The sequence below is a fragment of the Alligator sinensis genome, unplaced genomic scaffold (assembly GCF_000455745.1).
Source record: "Alligator sinensis unplaced genomic scaffold, ASM45574v1 scaffold872_2, whole genome shotgun sequence".
Lineage (NCBI taxonomy): Eukaryota > Metazoa > Chordata > Crocodylia > Alligatoridae > Alligator > Alligator sinensis.
The window spans coordinates 801,234-828,389 of NW_005842132.1; the positions used below are offsets into that span (position 1 = coordinate 801,234).

Consider the following 27,156-nt stretch of genomic DNA (forward strand, 5'->3'; position numbering starts at 1 on the left):
AAAAAGGAGGGAGAGGGAGAGAGCGAGCGAGAGAAAACGCTGGCTTGGAGCACTGAGAAAAGAGCCGGCTCCATCTGCTAGCTGTGTATTTCCAACAGATCCATGCATCCACGGGGGTAGAGCCGGCTGCAGCTGCCGTACACTGCTATTCTGTACCTCTCTGAGCCTTTCCAAATACTCCCCAGACATAAGGCACTGAGCTTCCTGGAAAGGAGGCAAAGCTCTGATTAACCCTGTATGATACACGGGGAAGCCAAACAGGAGCTAAAAAGGGGTGGTTTTGCAAGCTGGAAAGAATGCTGGGCAACACAGCAGCCCCAATTAGCAGCTAATTATTTACAAGGTATATTCAGTACACCATCACGAGCCTCCTGCCAGGCTGGACAGCAGAGGTGGTTATGGGATAACTGGTTGTGCTGGGCACCATGGGGACACCCTCGGGCACTAGCATAAAACATGCTGGGATCATGATACCTTGCCCTCGAGAAATTTCCACGTACCCCCAGGGCACATGGGTGGTTTGTGCCCCAAGGCAAAATAGTCCTTTATCCTCTCCTGGACTTATTTCCTGCTGCTGTGAGGCTGGACACTTGCTGCTCACAAGAGTCTAAAGTCTCCTTGAATCCCCACGACACAGCGGTGTCCTGTGGCAGGCAGTTCCACATTTGCCACCTTAAGGTCATAGAGTCATAGAGAAATGGGCCTGGGAGGGACCTCTAGAGGTCACAGCTAGTCCAACTCTAGTCATCCCTATCCAAACTGCCCCATACAAATCCACTGTCTAACCCCCTAGCAAAACTACACAGTCAACCCTGGCCCAAGTCAACATAACACCCTAACCTGCCACAGGTAAAGCAGAGGAACCACGGCAGCCAACGTCCTGCTTCTATTGAAGATTGTCAATATACATTCAAGAGATCCCAAGTATTGGCTGTGCCCCCCACTATAGAGGAAGGCAACCCCCCACCCCCTCCAGTCCACACCAATCTGACCGTTTCTTCCTGAATCCAAATACAGCGGCAGTCTGACCCTGAGCGGAGGAACAAGACCTGCCAGCCAGGAGCCTCCAGCTTTGGTCCCAGCAGAAGCCCAGTTGAAACCCCCCGTCTCAGCTGCAGCCAACACCCTATGCCTCTGAGGAAGGTTTGCAAACACTGCTGCGATCAAACCTCCCTATTTTCTTGTGTTACAAGATCAGGAAACCAAAGTTCCTCCTTTTCCAGCTCTATCCCGTTCATTCTGGCTCAGGCAGCAGAGCCCGGAGAATGGCTTACAACCCACTTAAATTGCATCAGGGGTTGCAGAATGAGAGATGAACTGGTCAGCTGTTTGCCGTGGCTTTCACTTCCACGGATGCTGCTTCTCTGATCTGCTGGAGCTCACCAGCCATCCCACACAGCTGTTTGCTGCAGCTCTGTGTACACTTGGATACTTTGCAACCCCTCATCTTCTCACAGGGGTGAAGGGCCTTACCCTGAGAAGCACCTGGCGTCAGCTGTATTGTGGTGGTGCCTGTGAGCCCTGTAATGCCATGTCTTTGGAGCTCTTGGTCTCTAACATACCCCAAACCTGGGAACGCCATGGTGAAGTCACACCAGGGACCTCCCTTCTGAGTCTGCTCTGCCTCCAGCACACTTGAGCACAGCTGTGAAGAACACCTCTGAGGCAGCTTCCTCACCTCATTTCCAGGATTTGGGTGTGAAACTGGAGCAGGTGGGTGGGGTGTGACAGAGTCCATCCCTGAAAAGACTGGCGATGCACTAAAGATGTACCTTATAAGCTCTAAGCATGGACCAGCACCTAGGTGCTGTACATACAGAGGTGCTAATGTCCTCCCGTCTAAGGTGAACCATCCCAAACTTTACCGTGACAGTTCAGGATGCAAAGAGAGCCACGTGCCCATTGCTCTCCATCTGCAGGGGCAAAGACTAAGACAGCAAGAGAAAGCAGCAGCACAAGACCCCACAAATGCCATGTCTCCTTCACACAAGACCCCACAAATGCTATATTTCCTTCATAAGTACTAACCAGGTAAGACGCACCTCCCTCCAGCAGCTGACTACACTCCGAGTGGTAAAACCAGCCCTAAACTTGTTAGGCAGGATACATCTCTGGGGAGGTGGCAAGCACCAGGTAAGAATTACCTGGAGGGGAGAGGTTTGAAGGAGGAGAGGGAAGGGCGACTGCTGGGTGAAGGGAAGAGAGGGAGCCGTCTGAACCTGCCTGTTCCCATCATGGATGTGGGGTACGGCTTCACACATTAACCCTTTGAGTCCTCCAGCCCACGAGGGCATCTGCTAGGACATTTGAACTCACTGTCACAAACAATCTGGCAGACAGGCCAATATCAGGCATTAAAGGGGCATCTGTACTGAGGGCAGAGGTAGAAATGGGTCAGAGGAGGTGCAACAGCTGCAAGAGGAGCCTTCTCTCATGAAACAGGTGTCGACCTGAGCAAGCCACGAGATGGGGCACTCTTGGAGCAGTAAAAACCCTGCCGTCCTTGTCTTGCTGCGTGGATCACTCAAATTCATGTTCAAGTGCTGGCCCTCACCTAAGACCCATCCATGCCCAGAACCTCTGGCTGGAGTGAGATGCTGCTTTTCAGTGCAGTTAGCTGGCCTGAGGCAATGGCTCTCTAGGACCAGCGTACTGACATAGGTTGTCAGCTCTCTGGGAGCAAGGAACACCTATTTGTCCTGTGTCTGTACAGCGCCTAGCACATTGGGGCCGGGGTGTATGACTGGGGCTCCGGGCTGCTATCAGAAACAATGTGATTTGCACTGAAAGGGAATCACAGTTTGGAGCCATCATGGAACAGGCTCATTTCTCTGCCTCGTGCGGTGGATGATGAGCTGGTTCGGATACAAGCCTCGGCTGTGCTCACCTGCTGGCAGAGCTTCTGGTGGAGACAACAGCCGTCACCACCAAGCTCTTTTGGTGTCTCTGCATGGTCCCACTCAGCAACTGTGCTGCCAGAGCCTGAGGTGCCCCCGGGAAGGCACCCACCACCTGCTGAAAGGACCACAGCAGCCGGCAGATGGCACATCAACATCTGCACGTGCCTTTTGCTGGTGGAAAGGAGGGCTCTAGGCTGAAGACTCAACCTCAGCCCCCTCCCACTGAGCCTCTCTGCAGGGAGATGCCCCAAGGTATCATCTCCAGGGGTTTATCCTGCTTGGCTTCACTCCAGGCTTGGGACAGCCAGGGCTTAATAACAAAGGCACGGGCAAAGGTCATGGCTTTTTGGCATCTTTTAACACTTTGGAGCCAGGAAGAGAAGGCACATCGTGGGGTCTGCTCACATCATGGCAAGACCAGCAGTACTGAGAATTAAGGAGGGCTCCTCACCCTGGAACCAGAGGACAGTGTTTAAAGGACACAGGTCCTCAATGCAGGTAACAGACTCAAGAAGAGGGAGCCCCTGAAGGCCAGAACAGAGGCAAAGGGTCTCCTGAGAGCAGCTACCCCTGGTTTCCAAGCCCTCTCCATGGAAAGGGCTTTATGAAGGCTTGGGGCATGTGTAAGGGCAGAGAGGTGGGGAGCCAGACCCTGGCCTTTGTTAAAAACCGCAGCGAGGGCTTGTTTCCTTCCCTGCCCTGCTCCGTTTCCACCCTCCCCACAGGCGAGCGCAGGTTTCTGCCTGTTCCATCAGGCCGGCCGAACACTGCCTCATTCACTCAACTTCCAGGCTGTAAAGCAGAAGGAAATTGGGAGCAGATTAAGTCATTAGGGTCCCCAGGGCAAGTTGCTTTCACCTCGTAACTCAACAGGGCTCTTTATCTTCCCCATCTACCTGCTCCAGTCAGGGGGGGACCTTGGCGGTGGCAGCGGCAGCTGCTGCTGCATGTCCCAGGGGATCTACTGTGTAGGCAGGATGGAGAGCGTGAGCAACAGGGCCAAGGCCATGCACTGGCAGGGGAGACCCCCCTCAATCTAAAAGCCTGCCCCTATGGCACCCATCCTCAGAGGATCTCATAGTAGTGCACACCCTTCGCCCCTCCACGAGCCAGCAAAGGATCATGCCCCTGTACAGGCTGCAGCATGGAGATGCAACAGGCTCAGGGTCACACGGCCCAGCAGTGCAGCTGAGAAAAAACCCAGGAGTCCCTACTCTAACCTCTATCTCCTGCACCCAACTGTCCCCTGGAGTTGACTGCACAGAAGACAGGGGTCCTGACCCCCAGCCTGTTAGGGCCACTAGGCACCACCGCCTCCAGGAGCTGGTTATAGACCTGCAGCCCTCTGCTCCACCATTTATACCAGGTGGGTTAAATGATGCAAATCTGCTCCTTGGAAGACCAGGGGCCGAGTCCAATTTCCCTGCCAATCAGTGCAGCTTCACACCTGAATCCTGACCCCAAATCCCCTCCAAATCTGATTCGTACAAGAGCTGCAGTCTGGGGCCAAAAAAATCCACCAGGAACTTGACTGGCTTCAATTCAATTAAAGGGGAATAGCCTTACAGGACTGTAGGCCAAAGCTGGGCTCAGGCTTCCCTGAAAATGTTTTGTGAGCCTCAGCTGCTCTCCAAGTTTGCAGTGCCCCCTCCAGCTCCCTGGCACCACGAATATGGGAGAACTGTAAGTCTCGTATACATAGACAGCATCCCTCCTGCAAAGACCTCATGCATCTCCAGCTATCCCCCCATCCACCCTGCGCCCCACCAGCCACATCTCCCCAGCTCGACGTACGGGGGGAGCCGGGGAGTTCGACTCCGGCGTTGCCTTCCAGCTTCTGCCTCCCCCACGCCCTTCCCCTCCTCCCCTGCCGCTGCCACAGTCTGTGGGTTTCTCTGGACACTTTCACTTTCAGAGGTCATCCGCTGCCTGCTTTTGATAGAACCAATGAAGTATGAAGCTTATCTGCCCACAGATAAAAATCTTAAACACAAAGAAAGTAATTACTGATCCTCACTCTGCCAGTCACCAGCACCCATCGGGGCGCTCCCTTCTCTCTCGTCTGGGGTCAGGGGAGGGAGTGGATGGGGATGAAAGATGGGTCCCAATTAGGGAACCCTCCGGGGACCCGTCCCCCCCACTGCACACGCGCGTGCCTTTGATCCGCGCTCTCCTCCCCAGCAAAGGGGTCTGAGTTCCTTAACACATTTTGTCTGCGCTCTGTTTACATTAGACGCAGCTGAGTGGGTGCAGCTACTGGGGTAACAGGCGCCGTCACTTTGATTTATGAGCACATCAAGAGGAGTTTCGGCGTGACACTCTGGACTGACAGGAGCACTTCATTAATCTGACGCCTAGGTTACTCGCCAGCCAATCCTCGCCTGCTGCCCCCCTGCCTGCTCCTGCCAGACTCTGCAATATCAGCCGGTACGTGGGGGCCACGGCTGGCGTGGAGACGCCGCTTCCAAAAAAAAGGAATCCCCTTCTCCCTCTCCGGTTCTTTGGGAGCACAAAAAGGGCAGGCGTGTAACAATGAGGCGTGCTTGATCTACTCTAACCCACGCTCTGCTCCGAGCAGCCTTGCTTAAAAGGCAACGGGGGGAACATTTGGCCTGCCCCGGTGTCGCATCTGCTTGGCCCGCCCCGTCAGCGAGGCAGGAGTGCACGCCAAGGACGCCTGGGATGGAGCGTGCCCACCCAGCGGAAATAAAGTTACTCGGTTCGAGGTTTGCGCAGAGGGGCAGTGTTAGCAAAACCCATCTCGGCCGCCTTTCAGTGCGGTCGGTGGAAAATCCAGCATCACCGGACAGAAGGGTCATCCCACTGTTTACTCCAATACGCGCACACACACGCCGCGTTTTTTATGCGTGCACTTGCACCTCGTGGCACAAAACAAGGAAGTTGAGACAGAGGCCTCGGCTTTGTTCAGAGAACAAACTCCCAGCGGCTCCCCACCTCTCTCTCACCGTGAGCGACCTCTGGAAGAGAGAGATAAATCTGTGGCACTGCACAGCATCCTCTTGGACAGGATACGGGGCTCCGCAGCTTTCCCACACTCTTCCATCCTCCTCTTTTCTCCTGTTCCTGTTCTTCCCGCGGCCCCCGGGGGAGTTTCAGCTGTGCCCTGCTTTCACTGATCCACCTGGAGAGATCTGAAACTCTCCGACATGAGAAGTTACTATCGGTTCTGAACCTCACCGTACAGCAAGATGACACAGGCGGAAAGAAAATCTCACCTGCTGATCCCCCCCCCCCGCCAGCACTCGTAGAGTCTCCGACTGACAATTACATGGCGTCTGCCCTTGAAATCAGCAGAAGGGAGCTACTCCGCTTGGTTTTCAAATGGCGCAGTGCCTGGTAATTACATCCTACCATGACTGCCATTACAGATGGGGGCTGGCCAATAGCTACCGCGCAGGGGTATTCGGGAGACTGTAGTCATTCCCTATTCTTTTTGAGAAATAATGGTATCACAGTTACCAGCAAGCACTTACTATTGGCAAACACTAACTTATTAATAGCAACCTCTGTCATTCACTTGGTGAAATCCACCCCTATTCATAGGGCCGGCTCGAGGCCTACGCGCTACTTACTTAAGCTCCATGCTAACAGGTGCCTGCAGCTTTCACTTGTAAGCTAGCCTCACGCTGACCTCTGGCTAGGTGGTGCATTTGGAGCAAAACAGGCACCAGACCTCGTTTCCAAGAAGCAATCGTTAGGGCCAAGACCACTTTGCAGCATACCCAACACAAATCTGCTTTCCCCATTAATTTAAATTACCAGCTCATTTGTTTCTACTGGTCATTCAGGGCCTTTGCCATAGCTGCAGCACCTCTTCCCATACCAAGAGCGCCCTCACTCTTTGCTGGGACCCTCTTCCCATTCAATAAAAGCAGGGTGATCCCAACTTGCTGGACATCGCCTGTGACCCCCATGGAGGGAATCCACTCTCCCTACACAAAGCCCTATTGATCAAGCGATGTGCTCCTCTTCAGGTTGGACAGGAGCAGGTTGAAAACTGGCAGGAAGTTCATGAACAGCGTTTTTGATCCTCTTCTTCAGAAAGGTCCATGTTAAACAAAAAAAAACAAACCTGGAGATTTTTTTGGGGGAAAAAAGTTTTTCTTGAATGACTGGCAAGGCCGTGGTACTGCAGAGAAGGACCTGGGGGTTACAGTGGACTGTAAACTGAATGCTTTCTCCCTACACAAAAAAAGCAGCCATTGTTCCCAGTCCGTGCTGGGAAGGGAGACAAGCTGCGGAGGTGTTTTGTCTAACAGTGTCCAGCAGGCTGTGCTGGGGATAGGACCCAGGTGCTTTAGCCACTGGACCACACTGCATCCCACCAGATTACATGACAGCATAGTCCATTAGAGGTCACAGAGCAAAGGTTAGGGCAAATTTCTCTCCTCTAGACAAGCTTTAACAAGGTTGGCAGCTAAAACCCTTTTAGGAAACACTGCACAGCCTGAGAAGAGCAAGAAAGTGAGCTGAAAATGTGTATCCTGATGGAGCTGGCACCACAGGGGGAAGGACAAAATAATGCAGAGGGAAAATCCTGACCCTACTTATACCCCCATCATGTACTGTGGCTCTTTCAGACTGGCCTACACCACTCGGTAGCAAAAGAAGAGAGATGGAGGCACCATCACAAGCCCTGGATGAAATTTCAGGAGATTCAGAAATGTGTTCCCAAAACTCTGGACTCAGCTAATGTTAACTTGCAAAGCTGGGCTGGGGATGCGAGGACAACGGATTTCCCATCCCATTTCCCTTTCTGTCTCCAGTTCAGCCAGAAATACTGCAAGAACCTAACAACATTACTACAGTCTCACTAAGCTTGTGCTTGGGCACCATCATCCCTAAAAGCCATATTCCCAGGCAGTTTTTCACAGTACCATTCATCCAGTTTTGCCCCTAACCACACTCCTCTTCTCCTTTGAGCATGCTGCTGCAAACATGACCATTCTGCAGGGTGGGCACAGGCCAAGAGTCCCCCTCCTATGTGCCCTGGGCCAATTTGATGTGGTCTCTCTCCAATGAACAATGTTTCAGCCTTTCCCTCCTGCTTTGTTCTTTCAATTCTCTCTCTTGGGCTAACATTAAATAGGAGAAATGGCCTCATGGGGCGCAGAGGTTTGGCTCTTTGGGGCTGGAGGAAGGGGTTTTCCTGTCCTCTTCCAGTGGACAAGGACAAAGGTGGAGACACAGCAATGGCAGTATTTGCACCTCTTCCACTAGTGCGAGTGCACACGTGCAGTCTGGGGTTAGCAGCCAAAGGCGGTGAGGACTCCTCAGGGCATGGAAACCCATTTTGCCAAGAATCCACCTGGCACGAAAGCCTCCCAACAGGGCATTAACTGTGGGATGGAGAACGCCGGGCAGTACCAAGCTCCACACAGGGAGTGATACTGCCACCCTACACAGAGCTCCTGCTCTCACACCCCATCACTTCCTGAGCCTCAGGTCTACTTCACAGCTGTACATGCAGCAACGCCACACTGCGAACCGTACAACAGACTGCATCAGATCTCATGACAGGTAACCACCAGAGAAGGACTCATCAGTGGCTTGTGCCCAGCTGTCCCCACCCATCCCCACAGTAGTCCACTTGCCCACCTCACCCCCCCACAACCCCACTCCCTGCCAGTCTGCTTTCCCACATGCTGGGATTTATGCAAAAACTCTCTTTTACTTGCACGAGATCCTCTCCGTGCCTATGTGCCCATCCAGAGGAGCTCACCTCTTTGGGTTGCTGCTTTCCGGCTTGCTGCTGCGTCAATAGCTGCAGGTGAAGCTGCTCCTGTTGCTTCTTATAGTACTCCTGCAACTGGAGAGAGGCAGAGCAGAAATCAGCACAGCACAGGGCAGGCCGCTGGAAGATCCTGCCCATTTCCAGCTCCCTTGAGTTTGATGCTGTGCCCAGCATAGGCAGATCTCATGATTTTATTGCAAATCTCATGGTATGTGTTGCCCCAGCTCCCAGAGGCATGTGATCACATGAGGCTCTCAGCTTTCATTTAACGGCAAAATAGGCCTCTGAGCTGTCATGGCTGCAGGCGACTTGGGTGCACTCGATAAGGTTTTGAAACCCCCAAACAAAACAACCCCTTGCTGCTTTTTTTTTTTTAAAACACCCTGAATTTTAAGTGGGAATGGGTGACGGTGCCACCATCACCACAGCAGCACAACAGACAGGATCTTCACCTTTACTACTTCGCTACTTCTAGCCGTTTTGCATTGGAGGGGGAAAAAAAGCCAACAGGTACAGCCCTAGCACTGTGAAGGCCCCTACCAAACTGCAAGGCAAAACCAAGTCCCCCAAGGTGCTGATTCTTTGATCACTCCCCCTTCACAAGCATCTCTCCCTGAAGCTTTCAAAGCTTCTTTATGCATACTAATTAAGCCTTGTATAATATTAATCATCATTTGCGTTAGGGAGGAGCCTAGAAGCCTCAATCAGGCGAAGGTCGCAGTGCGCTAGGTGCTGTGCACACAGATAGTATGTTATCTTTGTTTTCAAGTGGGGAGTGAGACACAAGGAAGTAAGACCATTCAAGTGCTTGCAGTGAGTTAATGGCACGGGAGGGAAGAAAACCCCCCGTGGCCTGATTCCCAGCTCCATGCAGCAGAGAGGGCTCCTCTGCTTTCCAAGGGCTGAGGTCTAGAGTCCAAGAAGAAATACAGAGAGACAGCTGAGAAGTGTTCCCACAACACAGCAACTTGAGCAAAGGGTCACAGCGGCCGAGTTTCAGCAGAAGGCAGCTCAGACACACTAGGGATGCTCGAAAGGGGCCGGGGGCCAACCTCTCCCCATTTCCTCCAGCTGGAATGAGCCTCGGGAACACATTGCTAGCTGACGCAAGTCACAGTTATGCTGTGCACGGCCTTCCTGCCCCAAATTCGACTGGCTGCTATGACAAAGGAACGAACTGTGGTTGTGGCAGGACACCAAGAGTCAGGACTCCTCTCTTCTACCCCCAGCTCTGCCAATGCTTAGTGAGATAGGGGGCCAGACACTTCCTCCTGGCACCTCAGTTTCCCCATCTGTAAAATGGAGGACAATAATAATTTGTTGCACAGGGAAACTTTAATTAATGCTTGTAACCAAGCTCCTTGAATAAAAAAGGGAATGCTTTGGATTCTGAAGCAAGGGTTAATTCCAAGTTTCAGGCCTACCCCTGCCAGAAACAAATAAACACTTATGGACTGATTTATTCTCCATAACAGCAGGCCGGAGCCACGAAGAGATCAACAAAAGCACCCAAAAACCCAGGACAATTCTGGCTTCCGTGGAATGCCCCTTTGGAGGCCGGGAAACCTTTATCAGCTCCGGGGCTGACAGCGCTGACAGCAGCAACTTGGCTTTTTTCTGCGGCAGAACAGGTTGGGAAAGGCTGCGTGTTTACCCGAAAGCCAATCAAAGCCAGGGCTCTGTAAGTTGGTTGAGCGCGGTGCTGAGAACATTGGGTCAAGAGGTGAGAGGTGTGATGTTTGGTTTTCTTCTGGTGGAGAATGCGAGCTATTCCGGCCTGGCCTGTTTAATTTGCCGTCCAACATGTTTCTTTATCCGGCTCCAAAAAGGCTCTGAGAAAGACCCCACCCAAGCTGGTGTTTACCCTTTGTTCTTTCCCCGGGGCCAACCTTGACTCCTTATCAGCGTGTTTGGAGTAAACAGGTAGTACGGCAGGAGGAAGGGTGCGGAGGATGCTTGGGGGATGTTGCATTCCCTCTCTCGCTTTCCCTCCCTCCCTGGAGGAGGAGGAGGAGGTGTTTACCCAAGCAGTTGTGTTTTGTTTGGGAGTTCGGTTTGTTTTCTTCCCTTTTCCTCCACCCTTTTTTCCACTCCTTTTGCAATGACCCAGCCTTCTGGCAAGCAGAGCAAAGCCGAGCCGTGAGAAACCGAGCCGTGCTGCTAAGTCTACACCTGCCTCAAGCTCAGGGAGGAGGTTTGAGCTTGGGGACCGTTAGGCAAGGGCTAGCCACAATGCTCAGCCCCGGATCCTAATGTTCCCAGCCGCCAGGGTTTGGCCTGGGCCTCTCTCCACTGAAAACCAAGTCCTGAATTGGACTGTGTGTAGGCAGCGTTTTATGGGCATGGACCCTGACTCACTGCAGCAGAATCCAGCCTCGCTGGGATTATTTATAAACACCATTCTTTCCATTCCACGCTACCGACGTGGTGGGAATCCCCAGCATTGAGGGAACAAGCAATGCTGGGGCTGGAGACAGCCATCACAGAGGAAAAGGCCTAGACTGCTTGCCTCATTGACCCAGAGAGGCCCCAGATCCTACATGGGGACAGAGAACGACATGGAGGGTGGGTCAGATCGGCCTTGGCAATGCCCAGAGGGCAAGGACCGCTCCAGCTGTTCCCAAAGCTGGAACCTAGGTCATGGTGGCACCTCAGGGTGGGTGAGGCTGAGGCCGCCTTACCTGTTGCAGCATTATCGCTTGCTGCTGCTGAAGGAGAGCCTGGAGCTGGGGAGGAGAGAGGATCTGCTGCATCTGCTGCGGAGTGATCATCTGAGGCGACATCATAGCCACAGACACAGGGACCTGCAGGGACAGAGAAAGGGTGTCAACGGGAGCACCGGAGAGAGGTGGCAGCTGCAGTGGTACTTTGGGACAGTGGTGACTGCTGCCTTGTTCTGGTGGCCAGGGGGGTTCCTCAGTATCAGCTCACCCCAGGAGCGCCCACACGTGGTAGGACAGCCTAAATCCGAGGCAGGAATTCCCGAAACACCTTGATGTTGAATCAGACACGGTGCTCCCGAACGACACCTGGCGCGCCCAGCTCCAAAGTCCTCCATTCGATCGGTACCCCAGCCCCCCAGCTCGCTGCCCCTTGTCGTCTCCCCAATCCCATTGGCCCGTTTCAAAACCAAAGCAGAGGAGTGAATGCCATCTATGACGCACAAGCACAGCAACAGCTGCTGCCGGTACCTGGGTCATCCCTGGGAGAGGACCGAGTTACACATGGATGGGATTCATCATCAAGTGAAGATCAATCCTCTCCCAGCTGGAGAGGGAAGGGCTGGTGGGAGGTCTCGGGCACTTGGGCTGGAGCACCTCCTTTCTCTGGGAACTCCAGACTGACACCCCCAGGAGACCCAGCTCTCTAGGGACACATTTTCAAGCTCTTCTCTGCAACCAAGAGGCCCAGAAACACACTTCTCTCTTAATGAATTCCCCCAGAAGTGCAGGCCACTCCAGGAACTGAGGTGTTAAGGGTGGGGGGGAACCCCACCAAACATCACAAGCCTCAAGATAGCATCGCAAGCGCTGACAACATCGCCCAGGGGTTCGATTTTCAGAGGTGCTGCCTGCCCAGAACTCTAGTGTTTAAAAAAAAAAAATCAATGGAAATTAATGCTCTGTACCTTTGAGAGATAGCCCTGCAGCTCCTGCCTGCTTTGCAGTCTAGCAAAACTAGCAGAGCTTTCGTAGAACCAAGCATTTGAATCCAAGCTCTGTTTTACCTGCAACCCAGAAGCCAGGGGGAGCGGTGGATGGGAGATGAAGGGACCTGGGGTCAGATGAACAGGGCACAGACACTGGGGTTTTGCCCATTGCTGGAATCCACATGGCGCTTCCCCTTACCAGAGGATTTACTCTGCCACCTATAACCGCTCTATCCAGGATGGTGCAGCCTGACTCGGCCTGTGAGTGACTGCTCGGCAATAGCCAGGACAGTTGCTTGTGCAGCGGCGTATACTTTGGAAAAAGCCTGGCACGAGAGCGGTTCTGGTCCTGAGAGATGCGGAGCGCCTTCTAGGAGGCGTGAGCAAGCACCAAGCTGGAGGAAATCATAGATGCTCAGCTCAGGGCACTTTGCCTCTTTCCCAGGTAAACTGAAGCTCCCAGGCCTAATGCCCTGCAGAGCCTTTATGTCATCTACCCATCTGAGCTTGTGGAAAAGGACAGAGAGGCTCAGGACAGTCCAGAGCCATTTCAGGTGACCGCTTGGGTCCTGATGCGCCACAATGCAGCACAGCCGGGGACTCTGGGATCAAGCTCTGTAGCCCTGAACTTCGGGCTGCTTCAGCCTCTGGGGAAGGGGCAGCACCAAAGGGGAAAAAAAATCCCCACTTCCATCTCTCTCAATAGCAGTAGGGCACGTTCAATGCCAGAACAGAGCCAGCCCGCACTCCCAGAGCTCAGCCTTCCTCCCTCCTTCTTTGTGTAACTAGGACAAATGCACCTACGAGCTCTCAGGCCCAGAAGAAAAGGGAGGGGAGGCATTTGGGCCTGTCAATCCAATGACACCGCTCCCACCTTCAATACTGGCTCCAGTAGCGGCACTAAAACCTACGCTGGAAGCAGGTGGGGACCAAGTGCTTCTGTCACTACGGGAGTGGGAGAAAGGAGGGGTGAGCAGTGACCCCAGGCCAGCAGAAGTTATTACAAGTGATAGAGAGAAGTGAAACCAGGGAGAGAGGAGAATGAGAAAGGGCAAAGGACTGAGCTTCCAGGCTCTCCACCGGGCAGCTGCCCACGCTAAAGGCCCAAAGAGATGGGAGTTTTGAAAGTCTTGGAGGCCTCCAGAGCTACTGAAATAAAGCAGCTGTGCTTCTCCACGTGATTAACACAGGGTCCCTGGGAGGAGGTCAGAAGATGCCAGAGATCTTCAATGAATGTACACACATATACAAACCGCTGTGATTTGCGGGCAAGTACAGGGTGACTGGCCCCTGATCTTAGCTCTGGAAATGGGTCTTGCCCCAGACAAGATTTGGAGGCAGGAACGATGGAGCCTGAAAAAACTTCAGGGATCCCCCGACAATGCTGTGATACCCAGGTCAGAAATGCCCCTGGGAGAGTTTCCAGGGGCTTGTCTCTCTAATCCTGACCCAGGGGAGCTGATGAAGTCAGGACCTGGGAATGAATGCACATCTGAATGAACTCCTTTTCTTACGGCCTGTTGCAGTAGGTGAGCTGAGCTGCAAACGCCTCTGCTAGCAGCCCCTAGGTCTGGACTCTGCAGCAGGGCAAAAAGTTATCAGCAGAGGGTCACCCGCCACAGAGTTTGCCTCCCTTCCACCCTGCCGGGCCAACCCGGCTGCTGTTTGTTGACCTTCGAGGCAGGCTGCAAGGCTTATCTGTTTGCTCAGGCTTTGTGCTTGAAGGGCAGTGTCGCAAGTGGGCCCAGTTTCATTTGTCATTCGCCATCCTCCCCCCCCCAGCCCCTACCTGTTGACTTTTTGTCAAGTTATTTATTAAATGGTTGCGTGCTCTGCCTGAGGCACGGTTGAGGAAAATGGGGTGGGGAATCCGGGCCACCGAAGCACTTCATTCATTCATGCAAGCGCCAGGCGGCTTGTCCTCTCTGTTGCGACAGGAAGAAAGTCCGCTCCTTGCGGCAGGAACCATCTTGGTATTCTGGGTTTGCTCCCACAACAAGGCGCTCAGAGGAGACGGGCTCATAGACGCTATCACAATAAAATAAGGGCCAAATCAGCCCCTGCCCCTACTCCTTGCATGAAACCGCTTCGCTTTTCCAATGTTAGGACCTTTGCAAATGTTTAGACACAAAACCAGGTGTCCCAAGGCATAGATCTGACTACCCCAGTGGAACGACACCACGGAAAAGCCACTGTTGCGATGCAGAATCCAGATCACCAAGGCAAAGCAGCCAATAAATAGCCTTACAGGTAGTCACAAGCCTTGCTACCTCTGCAGCAATGGAGCTGACCAACAGGAGAGCTATTGTCACCTCTTTTCCTGGTAGATCATCTGGCTGGTGAGACGTTCCCTTCCATCGCAGAGAGCCATTGCAAGGGTGCAGGGAACACCTGGGGCTTTGCAAAGACACGAATCCATATGGCAGCACCAGGAGAGCTAGAGAGAGCTGTCCATGCCCACTTGCTGGGAGCGAAGCATCACACTAATTTCCCTTTGCCATTCATCAGCCAGCAACGTGCTTGGAATGAGAGGCCGTAATTAATTGCTCATCTGCATCTTCCATCCAAACTCCCTCCCCCTGCCCCCTTCCCACCGCTGCGCGGCGCGTCCTATTTGATACACGTTTGCTGGCATTTTCAAATCGGAGGCATTCTAATTACCGGAGAGTTATAACACCTTCCATTTCTCGCCCGGCGGACTGACACCCTGTCAAGAGCAAAGAGAATTGCCAGAGGTTTTGACAACACTAATTGCCCCTATAATCTAAAAACACAAAGGAGAGGCGATTAGTCGTGAGGGCCGCAGCTCTCGATCCGACACGAGGTTTTCACAACGTTACAAGAAAACAAAAGCGTCGCCTTTTAGAGCTTGATGGCTGCTAACAAAAGCAGAATTATATTTTCATACAACCTTTGTCTGCATTAAATGGCTTTTTCCTTTGCGCTAAGATGCTGAGCTGACACTGGGAACGGTGGTGGCTTCTTGAGGAGTGGGGGCGGAGAGGAGAGAGTCAGCTACCTGGCTTGGGTTGTGTGCCAGACGAGCTTTTGCGGCTGATGATTTTGTTCTTGCTTCGGCTTTGTGCTGGTTCTCAGGCCGAGGGGGGGAAAAGCTAAAACGGCCACTGTCCCATTAGCTCGCGCAATCTATCTAGTCATCTAGTCCCTCCAGGGTATTTTCTGTCTGGGTATCAGGACTGGTTGGAAAATGGATTTTTCTTGCCAAGAAAAATTCTGATTTTCATCAAAACCCAGACATTTTCCAACTGAAAGCCAGCTGTTTTGGAGCTTTTTCTTCTTCTTTTTTTTTTTTTTTTTTAATCAAAAAGTTAAAATTTCCAGTGGAAAACATAAAATTTTCCCAAAGAAGTTGGTTTAATTGAAAAGTGACATCTCCCTTGAAAAGCAGAAAATGTTCAGCCAGCTTTGTTGGGTACCTACAAGGAATCTCCCTCACCTGGAGTGAAGGGACCCCGTGCATGCCTCTATGAGGTTAGCCTTAGAGTCCCTCTGAAAGGTGGAGGCTAGCACCCCGCCTTTCAGAGATGAGAAACCAAGGTACAGAAAGATGAGGTGAGGCATCAAATACAACCACAAATTGTTGTAAGATGCGTCAACAGGACTGCCCTTCAGCTTGAGAACCACCCTGAGAGGTCAAGACTTCCCTGGGACAGACAAGCTTTCATAGTCAAACCTGGATTTGGAGGAGAGGTGATGTGTATCTAAAGGGCTAGGACGCAAGGCTCCCTGGCGAGGGGCACCACCGACCAGTCTTTCCCAGACTGAGACAACTGGAAAGGCAATATGGGCGGAAATGTGTTCAGTTGGCTGATGGCGCCCAGGCCAAGTGTCTAGACATGGAGAAGGATGCTGAGGCTATCGGGAGGTGGATATAGTGGACTGGGAGAAGCAAAGAGAAGCACTGGCAGAGGCTATATCAAGCTGTCTTTTGTAACCAAAAGTCCTGATGGAGGGGTCCAGTTGGGGTCCCAGCTGCTTAAATTAGCAGAAACAAGACGATAGGCTGCTATCCACATGCAGCGGATAGCTACAGGAGGGCCTTCCTTGCAGCCCCTTTGAGAAGCCAACTAGCATCTAACAGGAGAAAGAGGAAAGTATGAAAAACGTGGACCCACGGGATGCCCAAAACATGGATGCTGAATGGCTTTACTTCCCAAGAGCCCTGCACTGTCCCCTCTGCAGCTGCAGTGCTTGGGACAGGGTCAAGGGGAGACGAGTTCACATATGCCACCCCGTCCGGGACTGGCTCACTCAGGCGATTACTGCAGTACACCGATCACTTGTGGTTTCTTGGTGCACGCTAAGATTCAGGCCTTGGAGAATGGCTAGATGATGCTTAGGGCGCTGGGGCACCTGCCATTGCAGACGCTGCCCTTGGAAAAGCTCGGCACAGCCAAAGATGAACTCTCGTTAGGAACGAAGCATGTTGAGCACTAAGCACGTAATCCCAGGGGTACGGTTGGGTAACGCTCAGACCTTTCAGCTAGGGAGCTGCAGGTTCAAACCCCAGCTAGCTAAACTGATGATCCCAGTCACAAAGCCACCGAGCCGTTTAGCATCTCCGGCCAGTCCTGAAACAGCTGTGGATCTACACGGAGCACTCGGGAGCAAAAGCGACGTCTTCTTTTCTGCTTTGTGCAGCACTTAGCGTGGCACAGAAAAACACCCGCAAATCATGACAGCATGCAGCAAGTCCAAACAGAGGTGAATGGACCGGCAGGGGTGTCTGGAAGGAAGTTTACACAGCGCTCAGTGGGACCACTAACTCATGCGACGCATAGCATCTCCAGCTCCTCCATGAGGACTGAACTTCTCGCTCCCTCTCGGCACATTAACTCCCCAACTGCCACCACCACAACAAAAGCTTGGCTCTGGCAGCCCAGACTGCTGGATTTCTCCCTCCAAGAATGGCCTGTATTATGTGTCAGAGCTGGCATCTGCCAGATACTGAGCTAAAGGCGGCAATGACTCACTCCTTGGCCCGTTGCCATTCCACAAAACTGCTTACTAACAGCCTTGGCCCTCTAACAAAAGCCTCAATGCTGTATCTCTGATTTGAGAACAGAATCTCAAGGGGATGGTTTTCCAAGCTGTCTCGGTTGTAATCCTACCGTACCAGAGATGGAGCGTGGGGAGCCGTCAGCCAGTGGGCGGAAGCAAGTCTCAGATTAAAAGGGAGGGTCCGTGCTCTTGGTGTCCATACGGAGCAAGGTGACTGAAGCCGGTGCAGTCCAAGAGCATCGGTCGCGGCGTAACGCAGCAGGAGTTAGGAGCGACAAGTATTTACGGGAACAAGCGTTCAGGGCTGCACGATCAGCTGGGGGAGGAGGACGCTCTTGGAAGCCAGACAAAACATTACTTCCTGATCAGAACTGAGGTCCATTAACGAAGCAGAACAGGAGAAGCCACAGACTGAATGACTATGCTGCTGACTGCACTGCCTTCTTGCTTGGGGGTCTGACTGTTACTGGAACAGGGTGAGGGAGCCCCAGACTTGCTGAACAAGGAGATTAAAGCCCCCTTCAACTTTGGAAATCATTCCCTTTTCCAAGAAGCTTGAATAAGTGGAGAAGCATGAGACACAGTGATCAAGGGACTGAATGCTCTTCATACCCCCCAGGTTGAATGCTGATAAATACAATCTGTCTTCCCACATTAGGGCTAGGACATTTCCCCGCTTGTACGTGGCATATTAAAAAAACAAAGACCTGATTAGCAGCAAAGAGCTGACGGGCAGATCCTCAGCTCGTGCATAAAACAACGTGCATCAGGTGAGGGGATTTCTAAGGGCTGGACACAAGAGAGGATCAGGTGCAATGATGAGCAAGCTAAGATGGAGTATCTAAAGAAGTGCCTTTAATGACTTCCCCTGTTAAGCCAAGCCCTTCACCATATTCCTCAATCCAAGCCGAACCACGCACATGACTTGCCTTGAGCCCCGTGAGCAGACCCACACAGAAAGGCCCCCACACCCCACGCACTTCAATGGCACCACGTGAAATCACGCAAGTCCAACCGAGCGTATGAAGCAGCAGAACCAGCACCCACACATACAACCACAGCTTATTTTAGATCATGTACCTGCCCACACAGCCCAGAACGTAGAGCACCTTCATTAACTAAAACCCAAGGTGAATTAGGAGGCAATTAAAAAAAGATGTGATTAAAAAAAAAACCCTTTCTCAGACCCAGAGATGAACAAACTAAGCAGGTCTGCCTTGGGGACAGCCAGTATGGGTGGAGAGAGGAGAGCTAGAAGCAGGGAAATGCATATGTAGCCAATACCAACTTTGCATGAGCAAGATGAAGCCAGAAACATGCACCCCCTCCCCCCATACAGGCCCCTTCTTCATTTGGGATATCGCTCCATGCACAAGGATCAAAGCAGTGAGCATTGTACATTCAACTTAGCTGTAGATGAAAACTTCTCCCAACGTACTTATCCCGCAGATGAGTGAGCGTCTTTCAGAGCCCCATCCCTGTGCTGCTTATACCACTGACTGCCAAGAAAGCATCACACCACACAGGGGCACATAACTCCAACCTCATGACAGCATTTCAAGCCATTTGGTCCCAACTTTGTTTCAAGGCATTGAAACTCCCAAGGCTAAAATACTTAACATTGATTTAACTCTATGGACTTCCCTAGAGCCAGCTCCTTGATTCACCCCAAACTGAGCAGGGCAGCCATCAGCCCCCCCACTGACCACACTACCATTTCCCACAGGGCTAAAGCCAACTTCAAGTCAATAGTAAAAGTAGGCAAGATCAAGGTCACAGTTAGAAAGCCAAGCTGCATACACAGCCGTGGAGAACAGGAATGAGGCAGAGGAGACTGGGCACATATTTGAGAGCAGGATTCTCCAGTGCCCTACTACGATTGTGTGGCACATTCCCAGGTTGGCACTATCCAGAAGGATATTTTAGATATTATACAGCCTATCTTACAAGCCGTCGACAACCATGCATTTACTTCATTGAACACCCCTGTGAGTCTGGCGGTTCTACTGTCCCCATTGCACGGATAGGAACCAGATCTGCTTCCTTCCACCAATGTGGTACCCCAGGGAGAGGGGGCATCATGCCACACCAGGAATGGACGCCACAGAGAAGACCCCCATATGTAGCATCTCTCTTGCCCTCCTGTGACAGGTACCTGAGGGGGACTGCCTCTTTCTTCCGCTCCGTTAATGATGGTGTAACTTGTCATGCCAATAAAGCCGTACGGAGCTGAAGTGATGCTTTGGTCACCTGTTAACCTGAACACTGTTGCTCTGCTTGGAGCAGCTTGGACCCTGGGCTTCTGCCTCCTTCCTGCAGCTGGCAGGGCAGGGACCAAGCTGGCAGTGCGGGATCACTTACTGGGGGGCATCTATATGCGTGGAGGCGGTGGGGAGCAGAGAAAGGGGGAGAGCTCTTGGTGCGGCAAGTTCAACTGGAAAAATCTCAGCACTGCCCCAGCAGAGATGGAAGTGGCTGCTCTATTTTTCCTGGAGAGAGAACGCGGAGGGACTGGTATTGATCTGTCTTCATTACCCATTTCACTCAAGTTTCAAATCAACAAAATACACTTTTCCGCTCCAGCGCCCTCCCCGCCACAGCAGACAAAAGAAAAGCAATTTCCCGCAGTTTGCTCCAAACTCTCCTCTCCTTCCTCGGCGCCCTTTCTCCCCTCTCCCATTAGAGAGGCTTTTTTACCCTACCAGATCTTCTCACAGTCACTATAAGCCTCGCCATGTATAGGCAAGGAATGACTTGAGGACTTCTAGCTGGCCACCTGCCTTCTGGGATGCTGGGAAGGGACTGAGGAAAAGGAAGGGGGGGCACACACACTTCTGAGGGCACTTGACACTTTGGCTTGGCACACCTGAGAGCTGAAGGCGCTTTCTCAAGCACAGCTGAGATGTGGAACAGGGCAGTGGCACTTCAAAGCCCCTGGCTGCTTATGCTGCGTGTAAAGAGGTGACGCAGACCTATCCTCCTATGAAACAGGCTCAGAACCGGCCCAGGGTGACAGTGACACAAGACGGTTAACACCTAATGGCTGCTCAGCAGCTGAAATGCAAGGAGTGGAATAGATCTCAGAGCAGATCCCAGTGGGCGAACATCCACATCAAACTGCCCCATCGTGATTGCTGCCTGTTGGCCGTCTCAGCAAAGAGAGAATGGGAAGAGGTTTTCTTATCCCTGGAGGCATCCCTTCCAAGCCAGGGCTAAGGCCCATCACTGGGCAGTCAATGGAGCAAAGGAAATTTTGATCTCCAGATCCATCTGTCGGCCCACTCTACCCAGCACTAAATGCAGCTGCAGACGTCTACTTCCAAAGCATGGTGCCACCCCCCTTGGGATACAGCCTGACAACCCCCGACTCATCCCACACAGAGTGGGTGACCAGCCACCAAAGTGTAAATTTTAGTCACCTGGTGACACAGACTGGTCTGGAACCAGTGGCTGGGCTCTAATAGCCTATGAGCACCCTCTGCACCCCGCTAGCACCTGGAGCAGTTAGCAGTAGATCCAGGATGCTCATAATAGAGGAAGACTCCAGGCAGAGAGAGTTTGGACCTGACTATTTCATCCCCAATGACCTGCCCTTGAAGCTGAGACTGATCCTGAGAGATGCAGAGCACATGCAGCTCCCAGCTCATGTCAGCTAGGATTACAGGTGTCCCACACCTGCCAGGAGGAATCTCCTAAACAAGCGGAGATTTGGCAGGCTTTCAAATCAGAAAAGGAGCATGGAGATGAGAATGCAATTGGAGACAGACAGCTCCCAACTCTGGCTGGGTCCTCAGGAAACACCAGCCCGGGGGTATCACACATCTGGTGTTATATCACCACCTCATAGGCTAATACCAGCGATGTTTCTCCACGCCACTGAAGCTCAGGCTCTATAGGCAGGTCCATTATTAACCTACAGTGGCAGAAAAGGGGTGTATCAGCTGTTACAAACCCTATCCTGTTTCGGCTGGAAGGGAAGAAAGCATCTGCAATGCAAGTCCTTGCCGTGATAGCATCACCTGCAAACAAACTGCACTGCCTCTCTGGTTATCTTCAGGGAGAGAGGTTTGCAAGTGAAGCTTAACATCTGAAACCAAGATTCCTATCATGCTCGGCAGCTACTTATTTGTTTTTAAATGCACATGATCATCATTATCTTTCCAATCACAGCCACTAATATCCCAGCTGGCTTGATGCCCCACATCCCCTTCAGAGCAAGAAAGCGCAGAAGAGCAACTGAGTCTTTACACACCATTGCCAAAACATGCAGCTGATTTGGGCTGCCTTGGGGGCTGTTAGGTGTTCAACTCAAGACCCCCGACTCCCGGTTTTCCAGGAAGTGACAGACTCCGGGCACTCCCCTTGATTCCAGTAGCTGCTATACCTGTGAGCATCCAGGCCAAGAGCGACTGCAGCTGGACACTCAAAAAATGAGATCCAAAAAAAAAAAAAAGAAAGGGTCTGTCTGCAAGCCTAGCTAACACACAGTGAGGAGATGGATAGACACAGCCATTTCACACCTACCTCACGGGCTTTGCCAGCTGCTGAATCAAGGCCACAGTGGCCAGAGGGAGTCTTTGGTGTCAGACTGAATGGGGGACCCTGCCACCCCCTGCATGTTTCCTCAGGCCACAAACATCTCAAAGCGAGATGCAGCTCACAGGGCAGGGATTTCTATCTGGTTCTGATCCAAAGCCACCGGTCAGGTCAAGTTTGTGCTTCCACCCCAGAACTGGGGGAGCTTGTTTTGGCCCAGTCACAGCAAAGGGGAAGAGACAGAAACTGGACTGAAACCTTCGGGTTTTGGGGGTCCCATGCAAAGAGAACGGGCTGCGCTCTCCAGAACCGAGGCCTCCTCTCCAGCACTACTGGGGTCACCTAATGGGAGCACTGGGGCAATGCCCCTCTCTGTGGCTAACGTGGCCTGCACTCCCACAGTGAGGTGCTAAGCACCGTTACCTCCCCTTGATGTCAACGAGAGCTCAGCTACCAACCACCGCAGGACCAGACTGGGAACAAGCCGGTCCTGGCTCCAGCCTGTACCCCATCTGAAGCCACTAATTCAAACCTCACTGGTGGCCCCGCTGAAACCTATGGGCAGTACAAGGGTTGTAGGACCGGCTTCTTTAGGACCCGATCTTGACGGGGTGCTGCACACCTGCATGCCCTATAATAGTCGGGGGGGCTACAGATGCTCAAGGCCCCCAATACTGCTGCAACCCTCGTTCTCACATGTCACTCGCTGGCCCATTTATGAGCTCGGCTGCAGCACAGATTTCATCCCCTGCTCTACGCGGAGAGCTCCCACCATCATTCAGCGCTCTCCTCGCCTCTCCCCACCCCCTGCCCGGGATCTGGGCTAGAAACACAGCTCTCTACGCCTGCCGCCTTCTCAGCGCACAATATCCCCCCCACCGCCCTCCCCGCTCCAGTCTGGAGGAACCCTCCTGGTCAATCTCATCCACACCATTCCCCTGTTAGATAAACTTCCTTTCAAAGGAGTCTGCTTAATCCTCTATCTCCCCTCGTTCAGATCCTCCTCCAGCTGTTGGCCAGGGGCAAGCGGGGAGGGAGGGAGAGAGGCTGCTGAATTATGAGCTATTCCTGACTCATGTCTACAACTTTCACAAGTTCTTTTGCAACACAAAAGGGGGGAAGAGGAGGGGGGGGGGGGGGAGATGGATAGACAGACACCAGAGAGAGAGAGAGAAGACATGGGAGAAGAGAGCGGGAGAGAGAAAGCAGATCAGAAATGGAGAGAGAGTGAAAGGAAAGTTAAAAAGAGGCAGCAAAAGAATGAGAGAGACGGTGATCAGGAGAAGAAACAGGGAAAAAACAGAACGGGAAAGAAAAAGGGGAAACACGGGCAGATACACACTCGCACACTCACCAGTCACACACACATATTTACCGGAATCTGACTTCACTCTTACTGTCTTTGTTCTTCCAAGATATTTTCCATCCAATGACTGCATTTCCTTCCTGAAAACACTATTGGAAAAAGCTGCCCGTTTGCGCGAGAGAAGCCCTGACTAATTATTGCTGTTAATACCACAGCTGCGGTTTCCCCTCGTGAGCTGCCTCTTCGCGGCCCAGGCCGTTCGGAAGAGATGGCAGCAGGTCTGTGGTCTGAGAGGCAGGTCAGGGCCTCCCAAACAGGTGTGATGGCGTTGCAGGGGCGGCGGGTGAGAATGGTACGAGGCGATGCCGTATTAGGGTGGCTCTGGACCCCGTCCCACCAACTGTGCTGCCCTAAGGGGATGGTGGTTTTATGGGGCACTTGTGAGCCTGCAGAAGTCAAAGAAACATTAGGTCACCCTGCCAAGGCAGGATCTTTTCCCCAGTCCATTGTCCAGTCTAAATTTAACAGCTTGCAAGACATGGGACTTCTGCCACTTGTGTGCAGGGGCTGCGCCAACTCTCCACACGCTGCAGGCCCAATCCAAAGCGCATGGAAACCAACAGGATCATTTCTGTGGACTCCAGTGGACTCTGCATCAAGCCTGACCCGGAGCACGAGAGGGACGTGGTGGAGACGGCCCCTTCCGGTCTCACTGGGCTGAAAAGCGGGTTTGGCAGGAGGCAGCGAAGAAGGGAGCCCTTGCACTCGGAGACAGCGAGCACGGCAGGGGCTGCGCCAGGGGAACGAGACGGGCTCGAGAGAGTCGAAAAGGCTTTTGTGGAGAGCGGGACATCCTTCCACCGCTCAGAACCAAACCAGGGGGAGGCCCGAGAAAACAAATAAGATGCAGAGGAAAGCGATTTAATCCCCTTGTTTCATTCCAGACGCGTTTTGCCAGGCGGGGAGAGAAGAACAAACGGCGACGAGACCGTCCTGTGGATTCTGCTCTCTGGGGTGTCCGGATGAACAGAAGCCAACCTCCCTCCCTCCCCCCCAACCACTCGCCCACCAGGTCCCCTCCACCTCCAGTGGGCTTTGGAGCTGGCTCAGCCTGGTATACGCAGGACCTCCAGCTCTGAGAGCGCTCGTGCTAATTACTTTCCTTTGTTAATTAAACCCACGTGGCTCTAATAAGGTAACCTGCTGTTCTCCGATAAATTTAATTAGCCTGAAGGGAGAGCCCCTCCACACAGCTATTTAAATTGTCACTTTACATTCGCTTGGGCTTTGCTTCTTTCTCCCTCTCCTCCCCTCTTGCTGGATTTATGCCCCTTTCCTGCCCTCCCGCCCGGTGGAAACTTTTGCAGCTAGAAAGCAGAGAGACCGCTGAAGTGAGGGAAGGGCACCTCTTCTTGGAAAGGGGGAAAGGGGGCAGGGGGAAGCCAAGGCCGAGGGCCACTCCATGGAGGGTGAAGGTGGCAGGGGCAGACCATCAAACACCCTACATCTGCCCAGGGGTAATTTTGCTCCCTTTTGAGACTAGCACTGAGGTCAGCAATCCCTCCACAAAACTGAGGGCTTCCCCCTGCCCAGCGCTGCCTCTGTCCCAGTAGAGAACGGGTCTTTGTCCATCTAGTGGCTGCTCTACCCAATAGGATAAGAGCCTACTACTACTACCATCATCCCATGAATTATTGCTTTAGCTCTCATTTCCTACTCTGAACGTTTTGGGTTCAAACTCCACCATGAACGTCTCCCAGGCTTTCCCCCTTAGGTGCCAGCTACAACTGCTCCAAACTTCCCTTGGTAGTGCCGTGACTGGGAAAGCCATCTTGTTACCAGCGCTGTTGGTTGGAGCCATGTTGGTCTAAGGACATACGCATGGCATATGACCAATGACCAACGGCGCATGGCGTATGTCTTTAGACCAACACGGCTACAACCAACAACCCTGTAACATGGAAGATATTGAATTTTGCCGTTTGAAATGGAAACTTCACAACGCGAAGCAAAAAGAAGCTAACCTCAACAGCGACATATCCTTTATCTTCACAGACTTATCATTTATTTTAGCTTCTTTTCTACCTCGGAGAACTCATAACAGCAGCAGTCTCCCAATGCCTGAAGAAGGGTGTTTGTGCCCGAAAGCTTGCAAAGAACATTTTTTTCCAACTATTTAGTTGGTCTAATATAAGAGATCACATCTACCCAGAGATCCTTGCCATCTTGTTACCACCCATCTCAGAGTGCTAGGCACCAGCTGTCCTAGTAGCTCAACCCGGCACACAGGCCCACTCATCCTAACAAAAGTTTCCAGGGGATGCGGACTATGGGCAAGGGGATATTGCAGACCCCTGGGAGGGAAGCCTTGCACCTCCTGCTCTTCAGTGTTGATAGCACAGAGCAGAGGAGTCTTGTCCAGGCCTTCCCCAGGGTCCAGCTTCCTACAGGAGGCAGCTTTCACCTCTCCCTTTACATCCTCCATCACCGAGCCCCAGGGCAGTGTCACAACAGCAACAGAGGCAGTTTGTGGGGGCAGGAGAAGGGATCCAGCATCTTCCCCTTTTAATCTGAGGGAACAGGGCTTAGTAAAATGAGGGGCGAGCAGGGCTGATGGAGCCAGGGGAAGTACCGATAACTTGCTCCCCGCCACCCGATGTCCCATCCTCTCTCATCCCTCACCTGCAACACTCTTCCTCCTCTGCCCTCCTCCTTCCCCCCCCATTCAGAAGTGGTACTTGTGACCAGCTGCTTCAGGGCCACGACGCACGACAGACTTGGTGATGCTGGCAAGCGGGGTGCTCACAACCAACTCCACCCCTGGCTTCTGCCCGGCTTTATGCCCAGGGGCTGCAGAAACAAAAGTCTTGTTCATGAAGCCCAGTGCTCGGACCTGGCAACACCGCCCCCCTCCTCTCCATCCTTCCCAGGCCTTTGCCCTTCGTTCTCGGTCAAGCTGTAAAAGAAACCACTCCTGTCACCCCTACCCTTATGCGAAGTAGTGAAAGGTCTAGAAGGTGACAGCCTGCAATGCGGCCCCATGACGGATCCCTTCCTCTTTCATGCCTTCTCCCCCCCAGACCCAGACCTCACCCACGTGCCAACATCTCCCTTACACAACCCTCTCCCAACACAGAGGTAAGCCCTTTATACACAGCTCATAAATACTTGCCTTCTGAAGAGCAACTACCCACCACAGGCAGCTCTCCAGACCCCACATCACACCCCAGCTGGAAGGACAAGTGCTTCTCATTCAGGTCAATACACTGGATTTGCAATAGTTGCCTTCATGCTAAGCACTGCCCACCTGGACCCAAGTGGATGGACAGCCCGAAAGAAGGTATATGGCAACAAAGAGAGAGCTCATTTCCTGGAACTAAATCTGCGTCCAAACTATCCAAGGCATCATCCCCCTTCTTGTCCCGCTGCCTAATACAAGGAAAACAGACCAGGATTCATCAGGGATAAACTCTCTGATATCATGCAGAGTTGTAATGAAGCAGGAGGCCATTTCTGGATGTGTTTTTCAGCAGTCCTGAAGAATTCATAGCACAGAGCGTGTGCCTGCATATATGCATGTGTACGCGAGGGCTGAAAAGCATTCACCACCATCAAGTCCCCTTTGGAAGTCAATTGTGCTCTTGAATGGACAGTTCGAGCAGCCCTGCCACGCTGCACGCCGGTCACGGCCACCAGTGGCTCCGACCCCCAGCAGAAGATTTCCCCTCCTGCTGGTAAAGCCCTTCCCCAAGGGACTTGGGAGAAGGTGACTATGTGCCTCACCTGGACTGCCGGCTGCTTGTTCTCATTGCTGCTGGGAGAGGTCAGCCCCGTGGCCTGCTGCAGAAGGAACTGCCTTGCCACTTGGAGAGCCTGGAAGAAAACACAGAACAAGGTGAAGAGGGGGAACGCTAATCTCTACCGTCACCCTTTCTTTCACCCCAGCACCTTCTCTCTGCATTATTATGAACCACATCTCTGCCACTAC

General features: G+C 52.6%; 1 protein-coding gene across 8 annotated transcripts in view; it reads right to left on the bottom strand.

Annotated features, from left to right (window-relative positions):
• FOXP4 (forkhead box P4) overlaps positions 1-27,156 on the bottom strand; it is a 124,450-nt gene that overhangs the window by 39,056 nt on the left and 58,238 nt on the right. For 7 of the 8 annotated variants that reach the window (XM_025205820.1, XM_014520583.2, XM_025205821.1 and 4 more), the window contains exons 3-5: positions 26,952-27,041; positions 11,337-11,459; positions 8,644-8,730 (exon numbers count right to left, since the gene is read on the bottom strand). In XM_025205820.1, coding sequence (XP_025061605.1) covers positions 8,644-8,730; positions 11,337-11,459; positions 26,952-27,041 — 300 coding nt within the window. Of the gene's footprint in view, positions 1-8,643; positions 8,731-11,336; positions 11,460-17,441; positions 17,597-26,951; positions 27,042-27,156 lie in introns of those variants that run through there. The other variant, XM_025205823.1, reaches the window with a different exon arrangement.